This window comes from Ambystoma mexicanum, chromosome 2q (genome assembly GCF_040938575.1).
Source record: "Ambystoma mexicanum isolate Mex_15411 chromosome 2q, UKY_AmexF1_1, whole genome shotgun sequence".
Lineage (NCBI taxonomy): Eukaryota > Metazoa > Chordata > Amphibia > Caudata > Ambystomatidae > Ambystoma > Ambystoma mexicanum.
Window position 1 is genome coordinate 1,467,164,512 of NC_090924.1, and position 19,149 is coordinate 1,467,183,660.

Here is a 19,149-nt window from a genome sequence, read left to right on the forward strand (position 1 = left end):
GCGCTTCCGGACGTGCTTGATGTCACGGGTTGCCACCCCCTCCGCGTTGATGGCAACTACTGCGTCCTCCCATATCCTCTCCCATCCTTCCTTGTTGGCGTGTGATGTTCCGAAGAGGGCATCATAATGCCTCAGGACATGCTCCACCAGGACATCAACTTCCTTCTCACTGAAGCTGGTGGCCCTCTGCCTCTCTGGCTGGGGGTCGCCAGTGGTCTCAGATGGTGTTTGCCCCGACATGGTGACCCCCGAGGCAGGCATGGGTGGGCAACTGGGTCCTGGGGCTTGGCTGTGGAGCAATGGTATCCCAGTCGGGAGTCTTCTGTTCCAGCAGGGGTGGACACCACAACTGGGCCCCTGCAGATGGCTGACGTGCAGGCACCAAATCGCAGGGTACGTGGGCAGCCGGCAGGCAGCAGCAGATGGCTGGTGGGAGCGTGCTTGGGGCTCTTGGGGGCAGGAAAATGGCCTTTTGGGCAGGAGCGTGTGTTTTCACGTGGCCAGCTTGATACGGAGTGATTTGGCACGTGAAAAAAGTGCACGTCAGCGTGAATTCCGAGGAAAGGCCCTTAGCGCATAAGCGTGTAAGTGGCGTTTCGCACGTGGGCATTCCCCACAACACGGGTGCATTGTGAATCAGCACATGAGAAAACTGCACATCACAGTGCTATTGGAGGAAAGGGCCTTAGCGTGTAAGCTATAAGTGACGTTGCACGTTTGGTCTGGCTTAAAAGGTATCACGCTATTTTCTTGTACGTGCTTTTTGTGGAGAGCGAGCGGGTGTTTCTTGTACTTCTTGTCGGTTCACACGCGATTACTTCACAACGTTTCCAATTCATACTCCCTGTTTCCTCAGACTGCGTTCTTTTCTTCTTTTGGCGGGGGTGTTGCCAATGCACACACGTGTGTCTTTTTCACATTCTTTTTCAAGGCAGACGGTGAGTCGTGCACGTATTTTCCAACTGTGGTTGCCCCCGTGTGTCGCGTACCCCAGGCTGCGTGTAACACGCGTACACTTATTTTTGTGTTTCTGGGAGCCACTGCGTTGTGCGGGTTCATTTTTCCACGCACGTGGTCTACCAGGGGTTGCTTGCACGTGTACTTTTGCTTTTTGGGGTGCCTGTGCATTGCGTTGCGCGGCCCGTCATCTTCCCCCAGGAGTCACATACAGCCTTGCTAGAGCACTAGGGTACGAATTCCATCTAGTACCCTACCCCTTTCACCCCAATTGCCCAGGACAATTGTTTAATGCAACTCCCATACGCACAACAACATCAGTGCCATGGTTGGGAGGCGACCAAGCAGTAAGGGAGGCAAAGGTGGCTGACCTCCAAAAAGTGGCCGTGGGTGGCGCGGTAGGGGAGGTGGCCAGGATTTGCAAGGTGCCCCTAGAGCCCCGTGTGTGGAGGACCAATCGGGGACACTTATGCCCCCCTCAATGGTTGTGGGAAACGTAGCTGACACCATCCCAGCTCAGCCCTTGTTGGACCGGCCCATTTTGTCACCTGAACCGGCACAGGATGACTCCCTGGCTGACTTCCAGGTCAGCAAGTCTAATCCACGTGTGCCAGTGAAAGATGCTGTCACCAGGCCACGTGGATCTGGGGCAGCAATGTCATCTGCTGCCCCAAGTAGCCAGGGTGGGGAGGCTGCAGGGGCTGCTGCAGCTCAATCCACCCCAGCTCTGAGTCTCCCAGCCAGGACAGTGTTGGTCCAGGTCCATCACACCGATGTTGGCCCTGCCGACATCACCCTACAGCCAATTCCTGCACCAAGACCTATGATCATTGTGCCTTTACAGGCTTCTAGGACCCAATCCACCTGTGCTTCTGCCCCTACTGAACAGAGTGGCGTAAGCCACTCAGGATCCGCACCACCTTACAAGAAGAAGAAGAAGGGTGCTCTTGCACTACAGGCTGAGACCCCAGACACGGCTATACACTCCGGCACATCAAGGAAGCCTAGCTTCAATGACGCGGAACTTGATGCACTTGTGGCCTATGTGTCGGCACATAGCCGCAAAATGTTGGTGACTGCAGGCTGTAAGACTACGACTGCTCAACGTAGGGCCCACTGGCAGACCATCGTGGACCACATTAGTGCCCTTGGATTTGTGAGGCGCACAGCAGATGATTGCTACAACCGGTGGATTGACCTGAAACGCAGAGCAAAGAACAAGCTGGCTTCCAATCATGCCTCTACTCTGGTGACTGCCGGTGGGTCTCCACCAGAGGACAACCAACTCACTGAACATGAGTCTGTTGCTGGTACCTTCGTCACAGAGGAACAGATCCAAGGCGTGGGAGACCTACCAGATTATGAGGCATTGTCCGGTGAGTGCCCATGCATGTGTGTGTAATCCATGTGTATGTTGTTTGGGTGACGGGTTCTGATTGAGTGCCAGGTGAGGGTGTGTACTCCTGAGTGGTATGGGTCACCCATGTGCTTCCTCCAAACCATTCACCGGCCTTGGGTTTGGGTATGACAGTATCCCTTCTGATCAACCTATCGAATTTTTGGACACCATGCACTCCAAATGTGTGATGTTATTTTGGTAAAAATGAATTTAGATCAATGTAAAACTGGTTTGAGGTGCAGAGGAGAAAAGAAACAGCCCTGGCATCCCTTCTGACCACAGTAGCTAATTAGTGCCACATTACTGCAGTTGCCCTTGAACTGTTATCTTGCAACAACATTGTTCTGATTTTTCAGTGTTCATTCAGCCTGATTGTTTCAATCCTCCCATTTTTGCAACACATTTTTATGCCCTAATGCCACATATGTGACATGCTTCTGTCATAGATTACAACCCACATTGGCCCACATTTATTACCTTGTTATGGGAATGATTTGACCATTCAGGCTGATTGAGTAAGGGCCTGCTCACATTAATTTTTGGGGCCTGTTTGAATGTGGAACATGATTGTTGTTTCCTGTCATGTTGAAGTGACCAACCATTGATGTATCCATCTGCCTGCCATCACTGTATTATTGTACACTGGATGTGTTGCAGTGTGTGGCACATGCGTATTTTGTCACACTATTTTGCATTTTTCATCTCATCATGTCCATCTCACATGGATGGGTGACAGTACTCATTCACTGACATATGGCTGTACTTGTCAAATGTACCATGGCTATGTTACATGCCATCTGTGTGATGGCATGTGTCATGTATGAGTATTGGACATGCCACTCACAGGCTAATGTGTGATGCCAGTGCTATCCAGCATGCAGCAAATGTGTTGCCTTTCCATCTTGGTGTCCTCAGTGTCTGCTTTTTGCCTCCCCTTCCAACTCATTGACAGTGCATGCATGCCAGGGTTATAGTCATGTGGGACATGTGTAATTCATGTACTGGATCTCTGGCTTGTCAGGTCTATGTGTGTGCTATGGTGCTCATGCCTGTTTCCATTTTTTGTCTTTCATGTTTTTGCAGGTGATGACGCACTTGATGCTTTTGAGGTGGAGGAGATAGTGCAGACCCAGGAGGAATCTCAGCACGACCGGGCGTGGTGTGGTGGTGGGTGAAAACCCAATCTTACTGCAGACCATACTGTCCAGGGGTGTCTCTGGGTGCACCTCCCCAGACCTCTATTCAGGTGCTGAATCGGATGATGAGACATATGTGCTGTCGCAGGTGAGTGTTCTGGGATGCTGTTCTGTCCAGCCAACCTGCACCAGGGGGTAGACCCCTCTATGGGGATGTCAGTGTTGGTAACTCCACCTTTGGCGGTTACGGATGCAGGGTCACACTCCACAACATCTGATCCTGTTCCTGGGCCAGCAGATCAGAGGGGGAATGCAGTCCTGCAGCCTCAGGCAGTGCCAGCACAGCAAGGTGCAGATCGCCTTGCCCCAAACAGGTGTGGTGCCCGCCGACGTGGTGGCTGTGTGCCACCAGGCAATACTGTATGGGAAAACTCCATGTACGGTATAGCAGCACAACAGGGAGCATTGGTTGAAATTATGGCTCAGGCAATGGAGAGGGTGGCCACTTCCATTCTCCCCCCTGAAAGGCAGATGGAGCTCCAACAGCAGGCAACAGAGTCCATTTGCCAATCACACAGGGAGGACATGTTGGCGTCCAACAGGGACCGACGGGCGGCACTGGAGACTCTGCACGAAGCCTTATCTGTAGAGTCCCAGGGCCACAGGGAAGCCCTGAGGTTAGAACTCCATTTCCTCAGGGAGAATCTGGTTGAACTTGAGGCTTCCTGAAATTTTAGGGCAGAACAGCAGCTGGAGCAGCTCACACGTTCGCTCTCAGCTGAGCTGCAGGCAACTCGTGAGGAGATCCGGGCATCACGCGAGGCCATGCGTGCAGAAATGCAGGCAACCCGTGAGGTGCTGCATTGGGATCTCCGTACTATCATCCTCCAGAACCAGACCTTCCACACCCGCATTCTTGTTGCCATGGAGGACCATAACAGGGCTTTGCGTGGGATGCCTCCCATAGCACCGCCACCTCCTGATGTAGCAGCAGAGGGTGAAGAGAGCGACAGCAGTTCTCCCACATTGGCGTAGCCGTGCAGGCCATGAGCCCATGGAGGTATTTTCTTTTTCACAACTTCCATGCATGTGGGTGTTGGTGTGCACCCTGTCCTCGAACCTCCTGGGTGGCCTCCCCCCTGACCCACACATGGCCATTTTTGATTATTTTTTTGGATTTATTTTTTTACAGTGTGTTGCCTTGTGTGGCTCCCGTGGGCATCCACTGTGTATTCCAGCTGGGCACATGCAGGCTTGTCCTGTGTTTGGGTTAGATGCTTGGGTTCCTGACACATACACCCCTCCTGCTTCCCCTTTCCATGGGCTTGCAAAGGGTGTGACCAAGTGACAGTGACTTACACAGTGACATTGGGCTCCCATGAGCTGTGTGGGCAGTCTGTGGTCAAAAATGTGTGGACATCCCTAGTGGGGATTGTTGTTGTATTGAACACTGCATGGTGTATTGATATGTGCTTGTGCATCCATGTCTTCCTCCTTATTCACAGGTACCTTCTTCATGTCTTCACAAGGCTGTCTCCTTTGCAGATGCAGTTCATGTTGTAAGCAGTACACTGACACATTTGCCTGACAGCAACCCTCTGCAGTTGGAAGGGGTCGATGTGCTGGCTTATTCAGGTTGTAAGACTTGCACTACTTTGATTTTGTATTGTCATATTTTGCCACTGTTTCATCCTGTGTTGCTGTATTGTGTTGCTGGTAAGTATTTGTTCATGTGTGCTGTTTGTTATTGATTACTGGGAGCATATTGTCTGTGGCCTGTTTCCATTTGGGACAGTGAACTTTGTGACACTTGTGTCATGTGTTGTGCATTAATTTGTTTGCTTTCACATTGCATGACATGCCATGGTGTGTTGGGTAGCTGAGATGGGGAGGGGTTGGGTGACATGGCACTATTTTCATGTTGTATTTTGCAAGGGGGTAGTCATTCATGAAGCATAAATGTGTGCCTTTTTGTGACACAGCATTGGTTGTCTTTCAGTAGGTAGGGATGTACACAATGTAACACTTCCAGGTGACCAATCTCAGGCTGGTATGGTTGTGACAGTTGACTGTCCCTTATGTCTTCATCATTGATTGTCAGCTGGTATGTGCCAGGGCTGTGTGCACTCCACAGGGGTGTGATTTTAGGTGAAGTAATTAGCCACCAACTGCGTACGGGCTGCCTCACCACGTGCCCTTTCCCCTCTCATGTGCAGTGGCCGTGCATGTGGTTGGGGATGTGGGGGCACAACCATGTCCACCCGCAGGCCCCGGCGGGTTGCAACGCTGCGCAGGACACATTCTGCCACTATGATCCTGCACACTACTGGGGGCGCATATAGCAGCTGCCCACCAGAGCAGTCAAGGGAGCGAAAGCGTGACTTGAGCACTCCGAATGTGCGCTCCACTATGCCCTGGGTTGCAATATGGGCTGTGTTGTATCTTACCTCGGGTGGTGTGGTTCTGAATTGGCGTCATCATGTGGGTGCTCAGAGGGTAGGCACTGTCCCCTGGGGAGGTGATGATGGCTATCATTAGTGGGGTTTTCACATTTCTCAGTATCTGACATGCATGCATGTGCAGAGGCATTTATACTCACCAAGCAGCCATGTATCACCATGCCGCCGAGCTTCTAGGTCCCGGTTTAGGGGTGACATTCTGAAAATGAAACTGTCATGGGTGGACCCTGGATAGTTGGCATATACTGAGGTGATGATTCCCTTGGCATCACATACTACCTGCACGTTGATGGAATGCCAGTGCTTGCGGATTCCATAGATGTGCTCTGATGCCCTGGGGGGACGTAGAGCCACATGGGTGCAATCAATGGCACCTAGCACTTTGTGGAAGTGTGCCACCCTGTAAAAGTCCTGGATGGCAGCCTGCCTTTCTGCAGTAGTTCTGGGCATGTATATGTGCCTGCGGACTGAAGAGCGTGCAGTCATGATGGCCAACACCTGGTGTAGGCAGCGTGACTGCGTGGCCTGTGACACCCCCCCACTATGGCACTTGTCCGCTGAAATGAACCAGTGGCCAAGAAGTGCAGTGCATTGAACACCTTTTCCAAGGGGCTCAGTGCTTGGGAGCAGAGGGTGGGTGATGTGAGGTCATCCTCCCACTCACTCACCAGGTCGAGTATTATGTGTGGTGGGAACCTGTACCTCCCATACACCTGGTCATCAGGCATCCCAAAAAGGCTGGTCCTGGGTGTAATAATTCTGGGCTTGGCTATCCTCCTCCTCCTGCGGTGTCCCACGACCACTGCTGCGAGGAATGGTATATTCATCGTAGCGTCTGAGCTTGTTTGTTGTTTGCGCGCACTTTTATCCTGCGCGGGGCCGCGTACGCCTGCTTCCTGCTGGTGTACATGTTTCCGGATTAGCGCGTCTTTTTTGCCGCACGCGTTTCCCCTGTTCGATTCCATGAATACGTGTTGTAGGCGCGCATGTGGGCGTTCCGCGCATTTACCTCCTGTACTTCCCCCGTAACGCCCACATTTTCACGCGTTGTTCCCCATTCCGCGTGTTACGCCCCGTGTTACGCCTACTTTTGTTGTGTGCGCCGCGCTATGTGCGCTTTCGCTGTGTGCGTAGCGCATGCCGTTTGATGACGTTTGCGCCCGCGTGCGCCACGCAGGATTTTAGCGCATATCCCAGGATTTACACGGACTTCCATGAATCGATGTGCGCGCCTTTCGCATGCTTGCGCTGCGATTTTCGCGCTTGCGCTGCGAATCGCACGCTTGCACGGCGCACATTAATTCCATGAATCGGCCTGTAAAAATCAATGTTCTGACTATAGGACTTCCTGGTATGTAGAACATAGCTGAAAGTACATAAAGACAACACATGTACCGTACAAAAGGCTCCAAATGGTATCTAGACCTTATCCCAATCCCCAAGCCACCACTCGCCAGCGTGTCCTCGCATGGAAGGTAGTGCTGGCTTATGTAATATGAAATAGCCATCAATGCTAAATGAACTAGTCAGCCACGTTTCCTGCAGGATATACAAATCTATGGCCGAAATCACGGCAAAGCTAAAAGGATGTGTAAGGAAAGACCTCTAGCCCCTCGTATTCCAAGTTAGCCAGGTCATGGGACAATCTATAAAAGTCTGCAATTTACCCCCTTATTTACCCTTTCTGGAACCCAATGGGCAATTTCTTGATCATTTTCACCCTTTTTTCCAGCGCAAAATTGGGAAGCCAGCAATATGGCACGCTCAGAGGCATGTGAGTCTAAGCCCTGTGCCTTTGCTGTTATTTCTTGGGAACTATCCAACATGTGTACCTGCTTCTTTACTTTACCACAGATGGACAAAGAAAAGCCTATTTGCTCCAATATATGAACATTTATTTTTAACAAAGCCACCGTCGGAGGGAGGTAAATTCAATGATGGCCCAATTTGAGGCGCTACCCATACCTGGAAGTTAAATTTGAAACATGTCAACAGAGAAAATAACTCTGAACAAGCTAACTCTCCTAAATAGGTCCAATAAATAAGTAGGATTGTATTCCTCTAAAAGTACCCACTTTCCCAATTCCTGCTTGTTTCCTCTGCCATGTAGGTTTTGCCGGCCTGGGCAGATGCAGATCAGATATCAGCTATATTAGCTGTAATAGGCAGGTTTTTGGGATATTGGTCGGTTGTGAAAGATTGTATCCTTGAAGACAGATTCCTATTTCCTTGCAAGGACACAACTATCTGGGGGTGAGTTTGTAGATCAGTATTAGCAAGGAGATGCCCTTGTGTTTGCAAACAACATGGGACAGTCGTAGCGGCAGGTGTCGAAGGTTGTAGCCATTGATCTAATGGGTCCAGAAGTGTATTTGTAGCCAATGTTTCGGGATGGGTGTTTCGTGTTTTAGAAATAAATTTAGATGAGACAGGATTTTTTGTTGGTTTAAGTCCTGCGTCATTTGTGTTGATGTTTTGCTTCTCCTTGTGCTTGTTCTTCTTTGAATTTGTTGTAAATTTAGCGATTGCTGGCTTTGGACTCTTAGTTGTCCTTTTTATCTCAGTAGGAGGAATAGATATCTCCTCGTGGTCCCAGTCAGAGTAAGAAGAAGATGATTGTTGCCTTCTCGCAGTGACTTTCGCTGATGTCTGTTGAGATCCTTCCCTCACGTCTGCCCTGGGAGGACTTATTTTATAAGCCAACGACTTCGGATTAAATTGCCTAAAATGGGAACATTTAACATTAACAAGCGTTGATGAGTTGGTCAAAACCAAATCAACATTTTTTGCCAGAATTAATTTAATGGCCACTTGTTCTTTTGCAGTGGTTGCATTTAAGGCAAAAAGAGCATCAACCTTGGTAATAAACGCAGTTAGAGTATTGGTTGGCATAGAGATACATTTGTCAGCCAAATGTCCAGAAGCCGCATGGAACACCGGGGCAATTTCACTCTCAGATCAGAATAATCAGAGGAGTCCGAGGAAGAAGCAAAGGCTGTCAAATGCGGAGTGACTGAAAGATTTGTTCCAATAATGTTTTCATGCCCACTATTTAGGAGGAAGGAGTTTCTCCCTCTTAATGGTGCTCTTTGCAAGCCTATAACCATATGTAATAAGAATAATTATTGCCAATTGTGGGCGTGAGAGTTTGTGCCCTACTTTCAACACTGGGCTGGACTGCCAGCAAGTTAGGTTGTGCCTCAGGATTAGATAGAGATTGGATAGTAATTACGGGCTGCGCGCCTGCACTCTTCTCAAGCCTGTCCTCCTTGTTACGAGAGTCCTGGTGTCTAGTTATGTGGTCCGTAGCTGGGTTACTTGGTCTCTCAACACTGGGCTGGACTGCCAGCAAGTTAGGTTGTGCCTATGTAGGGTTATATAGAGATTGGATAGTAATTACGGGCTGCGTGCCTGCACTATTCTGAAGCTTGTCCTTCTTGTTACGAGAGTCCTGGTCTCTAGTTATGTGATCCGCAGATGGGATCCTAGGTCTTTCAACACTGGGCTGGACTGTCAGCAAGTTAGGTTGTGCCTCAGGATTAGATAGAGATTGGATAGTAATTACGGGCTGCGCAACTGCACTCTTCTCAAGCCTGTCCTTCTTGTTACGAGAGTCCTGGTGTCTAGTTATGTGGTCCGTAGCTGGGCTCCTTGGTCTTTCAACACTGGGTTGGACTGCCAGCAAGTTAGGTTGTGCCTCAGGATTAGATAGAGATTGGATAGTAATTACGGGATGCGTGCCTGCACTCTTCTCAAGCCTGTCCTTCTTGTTACGAGAGTCATGGTCTCTAGTTATGTGGTCCGTAGCTGGGCTCCTTGGTCTTTCAACACTGGGCTGGACTGCCAGCAAGTTAGGTTGTGCCTCAGGATTAGATAGAGATTGGATAGTAATTACGGGATGCGCGCCTGCACTCTTCTCAAGCCTGTCCTTCTTGTTACGAGAGTCATGGTCTCTAGTTATGTGGTCCGTAGCTTGGCTCCTAGGTCTTTCAACACTGGGCTGGACTGCCAGCAAGTTAGGTTGTGCCTCAGGATTAGATAGAGATTGGATAGTAATTACGGGATGCGCGCCTGCACTCTCCTCAAGCCTGTCCTTCTTGTTACGAGAGTCATGGTCTCTAGTTATGTGGTCCGTAGCTTGGCTCCTAGGTCTTTCAACACTGGGCTGGACTGCCAGCAAGTTAGGTTGTGCCTCAGGATTAGATAGAGATTGGATAGTAATTACGGGATGCGCGCCTGCACTCTTCTCAAACCTGTCCTTCTTGTTACGAGAGTCAGGGTCTCTAGTTATGTGGTCCGTAGCTGGGCTCCTAGGTCTTTCCCCAGCATTTGCAGATGCACTGCAGAGCCTATATTTTCTTGTAGAAGAGCACTTCATATCAATACGATTAGGCACTATGAGTCCTTACCTGACCGCTGTTGACCTGCTGGCCACTCGCCCTCATGTCTCGATCAACGAGACACCAGACACTCTGCCACACTCTGCCTACTCGATGTGCACACTGACGCACTGGCCACCAGTTTTTCCTAAGATTTCTCCAGGGGGGAGGCAGAGCACTGTTTCACCGATCAGGTAAGGCCCAGGAAGTCAATCCCAGAAGGGTGCAGCAGAGCAATACGAAACAGGGAATAATGCCTGCGCCTATGTCCACACCAGACACTGCCACACTCTGCCTACTTGACGTGCATGATAAATGTAATCTTTATATATATTCTAATTTATAAACACATTTGGGATGAAGTCATCTGCCCCCCCCAAAAAAACCTGCTATATATAAAGAAACTCTGTGACCTGGGAATCCTCAGGGTTGCATAATATGGAGATTTCTTATACAGTAAAGTCTGGGCGAGCAGATCTCACAGTGTGTAAGACAAGTTTGACCTGAGGAGGGGAAATATACTGGAAAAAACCAATACAAACATTTTTCCAGGTTTTTCTGGGCTCTCACATCATTACCAGTAACTTAGGGTCGGAAAATGAAACACAGACACATTACATCCAGCAATGGGGACTGGAAGGTGCTGCTTTAGTTTATTGCACCTAGAACAGAATGTTGCAATTTAAAATAAAATAAAAATAATAAACAGATGCAGGTGGAAATATTCACAGTTGAAAACTGTGCAATTGTTACATTGACCCAGGAAATACGCTCTTGCATTTCTCCCGTGAATCGTGTTACAGAAGCTTTGCTCTGGTACTACTGCAATTTTGCACAGTGTAAGCACTGGGGCACAAGTGCAGGATCTCTATTCTTTAATATATGTTTGCACAAGACCAAAGGGGCATTTCTTTTTCTAGAACTAATGCAGAGCAAAATTGCTTTTGCTCCGGTGCAAAGTATCTATGCCATGAAATAACCGGATTCCTGCAGTCAAACGTGCTGTCTCACATTCAATTTCTGTTTCATAAATCAATGTTATGCATCTTAAGTAGCCTTTGTTCCAAAAAACAAATACACCAAATATGTGATTTGAGAGAAAGTGTACATTCGTTACTCGTCATACTATTATATAAAATTCATGAAAAATAGACTCTACGCTTTCTCTAAAGGCTACGTAGGATACATAACATTGATTTATAAAACACAAGTTGAATGTAAGAGAATGTTTTTGAGTGTTGGAAACGTGTTATTTCTATATACATGTGTGATTGAGAGCATACTCACTCTACCTTACTCACGCCGCAGTCCAATATAGAGCACCCGGGCGCTAATCATATGTCCAGAATGCCCAGTTGTATTTACATATCTAAGATAAGAGCCCTGGGCCTGCAGCGTCCGAGCAGAACTGGATTTGCCCACCATTAGGACACACAAATATCTACCAAGGCGTCAAATAAATGGCAACTAGTGCCATAAATAGGAGAAACCACATTTTTATGGAGGACTCAGAAGTTCTCTAAGTCACAAAGGTCCGGGTCAGAGTACTGCAAAAATTAAAAGTCAGAGCACACTTTAAAACTCCTCATCAAGGTTTTTCCATGAACACCTAAGGGACGTGGTTCTCTCTCATGGCTCTGAGCATGCTGGAACCAGGCACTTTCTATAGAGACATGTATAATCAGTGAGAAGATGCCAAGGCTAAACTTTTCAGAGAGGTCAGGATTTCCTTGCCAGACTGTCACAGAACATCTTAATGGTTTTCTATTTCAGCACTTGTTCTCTTCCTGTTTACCTTACTCTTAATTGTAATAAGCTTTGTGTGACACTGAATTGTATTATTTTCTATGTAGATATGGCAAACTGCATACCATGCCCACGAGACCAGTGGTCCAATGAGAGACGAGATGCCTGCATTCCACGGATCACAGAGTTTCTGGCCTATGAAGATCCACTGGGTTTGGTCTTATCTTCCATTGCAAGTTTCTTCTTCATCCTCACTGCTGGTGTGCTGGGAATATTTATGAAATATCGCAAGACCCCCCTCATTAAAGCCAATAACCGGGATCTCAGCTACACTCTCCTCCTCTCCCTCATGCTGTGCTTCCTCTGCTCTCTTCTGTTTATGGGTCGGCCTTCAAGGACATCCTGCCACCTCCGACAAACATCCTTCGGCATCATCTTCACAATTGCTGTATCTTCTGTTCTTGGAAAAACCATCACCCTCATCATCGCCTTTAAAGCCACAAAGCCCGGCAGCATGTTCAGGAAGTGGGTGGGCACCCGAGTGTCGAGCTGTCTGCTGCTCCTCTGCACGCTGGTGCAGGTGTTGATCTGCACCATGTGGCTTGCTCATTCTGCCCCGTTCCCAGACATTGACACCACATCAGAGACTGGGAAGATGATCTTACAGTGCAACGAAGGCTCCGTCATTTGGTTCTATTCTGTGGTTGGTTATATGGGGTTTTTGGCTCTTCTGAGCTTTGTTGCTGCCTTCATTGCGAGAAAGTTACCAGATAGTTTTAATGAGGCCCAGCTTATCACCTTCAGCATGCTGGTGTTCTGCAGTGTCTGGATCTCTTTCATCCCAGCGTACATGAACACCAAGGGTAGGTACATGGTTGCCATGGAGATCTTTGCCATCCTGAGTTCCAGTGCTGGGCTCCTGGGCTGTATCTTCATCCCCAAGTGCTACGTCATTATCCTGAGGCCTGAGCGGAACACTAAAGAGTACGTAATGGGGAAACATACAAAGAACTGATGTTTGTGGGAACCCATTCTGATGTGGCCCAGCTAGTCCATGCTCGAGCACAATATATAGAACAGAGCATCATTTGGCACGGCCACTTATTTCAGTGCAGATTTCTTTTCTTTCGTTATTTTTAAACAGTCAGTGCTGCAACAGGCAAACAGGGTCATTGTACATTACAGCTTCATTAGACGGATCAGACAGCGGCGAGCAACACTGACATGAACTTGGGCCTCTAGATTTAATTATGATTGTTTTGTGTACACTTTGAAAACCAGACACAGGAATCTGGGCGGTACCGAGTTCCAGTAGTGTTTTACACTCCTAATGCTAAAGAAGAGATAATGGTGGATGCCTTGTACATGCACGGTATTCAGCAATACGCCTGATAAATATACTCTGTAGACAGGTCTTCCATTAGAAATCAATGTCACTGGAAAGAGAGGGGTCTTTCTATATCTCCAGCTCTGGAAAACCTTGTGATAAATCAAGTTTTGATCAACTAAAGTCAGTGGCTCAAGTACGTCACAGATGATGTCATGAGGATGCACCTGGTGGGATGGGCCACAGAACCGGCACTCAGAGGGTGGAGCAGACTACTTGCATCTGTTGAAATGGAACCTCTCACTTGGGGCTACCAATGATAAGATCATCAAGGAATGTGCTTGTATATTCTTCTCAGAGGGTGGAGTAAACTAGCGGCAATTGTAAACTTTAGAGTATACTCCTAAATACTGCAGAAATGTATAAATATAGCAGTATGCTAGATTAACCCATAGAAGGATGCCTGCTAACTTTAGAGTATGCTCCTATATACTGCAGAAATGTATCAATATAGCAGTATGGTAGATTACCCCAAAGAGGGATGCATGTTAACTTTACAGTATGCTCCTATATACTGCAGAAATGTATCAATATAGCAGTATGGTAGATTACCCCATAGAAGGATGCATGTTAACTTTAGAGTATATTTCAATATACTGCAGAAATGTATTACTGCAATGTTACCAGAAACCAGTCTATTGCTGCTATGAATAGGATAGGCCCAGCCATTGTACCTGTACTCTAGTCTATGAGGAAATGCGACTACATGCATTATGCAAGATGCTCACATCGCACGTATGTCCGTGTGGCAAACACAAGTGAGGATTTATTAATCATATGATTTCTGCACTGCTCAGCAACATGACTAGAATGAATTGGCAACATTGTAACAGCTGATATATAACGGAAAATCTTTGCTGTCACAGTCTAGACTAAGTAAGGTTGCCTGGCTCTAGAAATAATGATTGCATTTCACAGTTGGCACCTTATTAATGTAAGATACATGAATAAAAGAAAGCATTCAATTATATGTTGAACTTCGGTTCCAGTGTGCGTTTCTTTTTTTTAACAATGTATTTTTATACTAACAACTGTAAGTACAAATCATATTAATAATACACATAGTGACAGGCTACAGAACAAAGATGTGAAAAAGTCACAAATAAACAGTGCACATTGAAGAAAGAAAAAAGGAGGATGGGTGAACCAAAGAGCACAAACGCAGAAGGTAGAAACATAATCACTCAAGGTCATGCCTGGGTCCAGCTTTATCAGCATATAAACAGGATCATAAGTGATGATATCCATGTTAGTTAAAGATGTGTACACGCTACATACATACAAAAGCACCCAGGTCAACATTCAACATGGACAGGCCATAGAATCCGATATATACATGGACTCTGGTTCACATGTTCTATAGCAATACAAACTAAAGGAACCCCATGATCTAGAGATCATGGTCGCCGTGGATTACAGCAACCAAGTCCTAAAGCAGGAAGGTTCATCATGTCCATGACCCAATCTGTACAGGCGAATGGCACTTCCTCATCCTGATACCGTAGATTTCACCGAATCCAATTTCACGTACTCAGAAATCTTCTAATTTTATTTTTCTTTGAATTGGTTAGGTAAGTAGGTACATTTTAAAAAATAGATGGGGGTGGGGTAAGGGTATAGGATAAGGTAGGGGGAAGTGTTCTTGGCTGAGCTCTCAGGAAGGGCTACATTTTCCTTAATAGGTGATTGCATTTACGATATCAGTCCAATGGTGATGTGTGACCCCAGCACCGCACCCACCATCTTGTTGGTTGCGAGGGTTCTGGGAAACTCAGGTCAATGTACCTTTCTTCCACACCGACTGTGTGTACTGGAGAGGCTTTACATCCAAATGTAGGCGCTTAATTCCCCAGTGATTGAGGCAGCTGGATTATTTGGCAACAAGAAGTTTCTAAATCACCAGGTTTGACAGTGAATCAGTGCAGTTCATCAAATACATAGAAATAGAGTCACGTACCACACAGAAACAGAGCAGAACAGGCAGGATCCCCAGGGATATGGCCTTTTCAGTAGATCCCATCTCAGCCTAGGCTGTTTGCTTGCACTAGTTTAATAAAAATGCCTTTTAACTGAGCAAAACATTAAGTGGACACATTAATAGGAATTGCTTGGAAGAGATACGAAGGTTTTAAGAGCACTATCATTTTAATAATGGCAATTTATAATATAATATAATTGGTTATTTATAACACGCTTAATACCAAGAGGTTTCTAAGAGCGGACCCGAGGATCGAACATGTGTTGCTCCACGTCGTCTTGCTGCCAAGACAAGCACGTTGCCCCTGAGCTATCCTCCCGAGACCTTCAGATCACAAGCAGATGTGCAGCCCAAAAGCTCCCTTTGCGTTCCAGCCATTGTACGGTCATGAGAAATGAGCTTGATATACATCAAGTGCACTGGAAAGAGTGTGAGCCCTGAAATGTGTAACCCTTTAGGGCACCATGTAAAGTCAGACAGCAATGGAAGTGGCAAGACCCTAGCTGTTAAAGGGTATAGTTCAGACTTATTCCAGTTGAAGGATGATTCAGAAACCTGCTTGTATCTTTGGATATTGACAGTCAGTAGAGATAAGCATGAGGATACGGGATACACAGGACCATGTGGTCAGGCAAACAATGACATTAAAAACAAACAATTTGATATCTGGATTCCCCATTTATAATGCTTTAGCCGCAATAACTGTGCAATCGGATCAATGGTTAAATCAAACAAAAAGGGGAGAGTGGGCAGCCCCTGCGAGTGCCTCTGGGCAGCCATGGGGAGGGCCTCTGTGCAGCCCTGGCAAGTGCCTCTGGGCAGCCCTGGCAAGTGCCTCTGGGCAGCCCTGGTGAGGGCCTCTGGGCAACCATGGCGAGGGCCTCTGTGCAGCCCTGGCAAGTGCCTCTGGGCAGCCCTGGCGAGGGCCTCTGGGCAGTGCACATCCGAGGGAAATATCTAACTGTGTTACCTTGCCAGCCTTTGGGGCACTACACAACAATTTAATCCATCTAATCAAGTTTTACCCAATTCCAAATTACCTACCAGGTTTTGGTAATATTTTCCAAATGAATAACCATTCCACAGAGTCAAACGCTTTTTCAGCATCTAAACACTGCATGCTGTGAGGGGCTCCAATAACACCAACATGTTAAAAAGATGATTCATTTCCGGGGACGACCTAACACAAGACTGGATGAGTCAGAGTGGATTCGACGTGGGAAATGCTGGCAGCAATAACTTTGGCATGAGACTAAGAGGGCTTACCGGGTACTAATAGTAATTGAATGTTGACCTCTGACCTAGAGCTAGGATGGGACCTGGCATCAAAGGCTTTTGAATACACACTGGAGTAGATCACTGTATGCCATCCAGACCAGGAGCCTTATCATTCAGGAGATTAATTATAGCTTAATTTATCTCTTTGATTGTGATTAGAGAACCCAGCATCCCCGGGACCATCTCTTCCAAACATGGGAACTCCATTCCATTAAAAGAATCCCAACTCTGCACCTGAACATGTGGCCCTCCAGGTCTACAGGTTTCACAATAGTACGGAAACATTGGTCTCCTATCAGAATGGTCTGTGTCGCCATGCATTGGATTTACTCAGGATGGCATGGATGGCCCTAGCAGCTCTTTCCCTGGTCGATTCCATGCATTTGAATTACTCAGGATGGCATGGATGGCCGTAGCAGCTCCTTCCCTGGTCGATAGCCATGCATTGGAATTACTCAGGATGTGATGGATGGCCGTAGCAGCTCTTTCCCTGGTCGATTCCATGCATTTGAATTACTCAGGGTGGCATGGATGGCCGTAGCAGCTCCTTCCCTGGTCGATAGCCATGCATTGGAATTACTCAGGATGGCATGGATAGCCGTAGCAGCTCTTTCCCTGGTCGATAGCCATGCATTGGATTTACTCAGGAGGGCATGGATGGCCGTAGCAGCTCTTTCCCTAGTCGATTGCCCTGCATTGGAATTACTCTGGATGGCATGGATGGCCATAGCAGCATTTCCCCTCGTTGATAGCCATGTATGGGAACATCCCAGGATGGCATGGATGGCCGTAGCAGCTCTTTCCCTGGTCGATAGCCATGCATTGGAATTACTCAGGTGGGCATGGATGGCCATAGCAGCTCTTTCCCTGGTGGATAGCCATGCATTGGATTACTCAGGAGGGCATGGATGGCCGTAGCAGCTCTTTCCCTAGTCGATAGCCATGCATTGGAATTACTCTGGATGGCATGGATGGCCATAGCAGCATTTCCCCTCGTTGATAGCCATGTATGGGAACATCCCAGGATGGCATGGATGGCCGTAGCAGCTCTTTCCCTGGTCGATAGCCATGCATTGGAATTACTCAGGTGGGCATGGATGGCCATAGCAGCTCTTTCCCTGGTGGATAGCCATGCATTGGATTACTCAGGAGGGCATGGATGGCCGTAGCAGCTCTTTCCCTAGTTGATAGCCATGCATTGGAATTACTCAGGAGGGCATGGATGGCCATAGCAGCTTTTATACTGGTCGATAGCCATGCATTGGAATTACTCAGGATGGCATGGATGGCCGTAACAGCTCTTTCCCTAGTGGATAGCCATACATTGGAAATACTCGGGATGGCATGGATGCCCGTAGCAGCTCTTTCCCTGGTGGATAGCCATGCATTGGAATTACTCAGGATGGCATGGATGGCCATAACAGCTCTTTCCCTGGTTGATAGCCATGCATTGGAATTACTCAGGATGGCATGGATGGCCGGACCAGCTCTTTCCCTAGTCGATAGTCATGCATTGGAATTACTCAGGATGGCATGGATGGCCGTAGCAGCTCTTTCCCTGGTCGATAGCCATGCATTGCAATTACTAGGGAGGGCATGGATGGCCATAGCAGCTCTTTCCCTAGTGGATAGCCATACATTGGAATTACTTGGGATGGCATGGATGCCCGTAGCAGCTCTTTCCCTGGTAGATAGCCATGCATTGGAATTACTCAGGATGGCATGGACGGCAGTAGCAGCTCTTTCCCTAGTCAATAGCCATGCATTGGAATTACTCAGGATGGCATGGGTGGCCGTAGCAGCTCTTTCGCTGGTCGATAGCCATGCATTGGAATTACTCGGGATGGCATGGATGCCCGTAGCAGCTCTTTCCCTGGTTGATAGCCATGCATTGCAATTACTAGGGAGGGCATGGATGGCCGTAGCAGCTCTTTCCCTGGTCGATAGCCATGCATTGGAATTACTCAGGTGGGCATGGATGGCTGTCGCAGCTCTTTCCCTGGTGGATAGCCATGCATTGAAATTACTTAGGATGGCATAGATGCCCGTAGCAGCTCTTTCCCTGGTCGATATCCATACATTGGAATTACTCAGGATGGCATGTATGGCCATAACAGCTCTTTCCCTGGTCGATAGCCATGCATTGGAATTACTCAGGATGGCATGGATGGCCGTAGCAGCTCTTTCCCTGGTCGATAGCCATGCATTGGAATTACTCAGGGTGGCATGGATGGCCGTAGCAGCTCTTTCCCTGGTCGATAGCCATGCATTGTAATTACTCAGGATGGCATGGATGGCCGTAGCAGCTCTTTCCCTGGTCGATAGCCATGCATTGGAATTACTCAGGTGGGCATGGATGGCCGTAGCAGCTCTTTCCCTGGTGGATAGCCATGCATTGGAATTACTCAGGATGGCATGGATGGCCGTAGC

The 19,149-nt window shown here is 47.8% G+C and overlaps 1 protein-coding gene across 1 annotated transcript in view; it reads left to right on the plus strand.

Moving 5' to 3' along the window:
* The window catches only part of LOC138568894 (vomeronasal type-2 receptor 26-like), a 187,951-nt gene extending 174,860 nt beyond the window's left edge, over positions 1 to 13,091 (plus strand). Inside the window, exon 6 of the mRNA XM_069646675.1 lies at positions 12,184 to 13,091. Coding sequence (XP_069502776.1) covers positions 12,184 to 13,091 — 908 coding nt within the window. The remainder of the gene's footprint in view (positions 1 to 12,183) is intronic.
* The last annotated feature ends 6,058 nt before the right edge of the window (positions 13,092 to 19,149 follow it).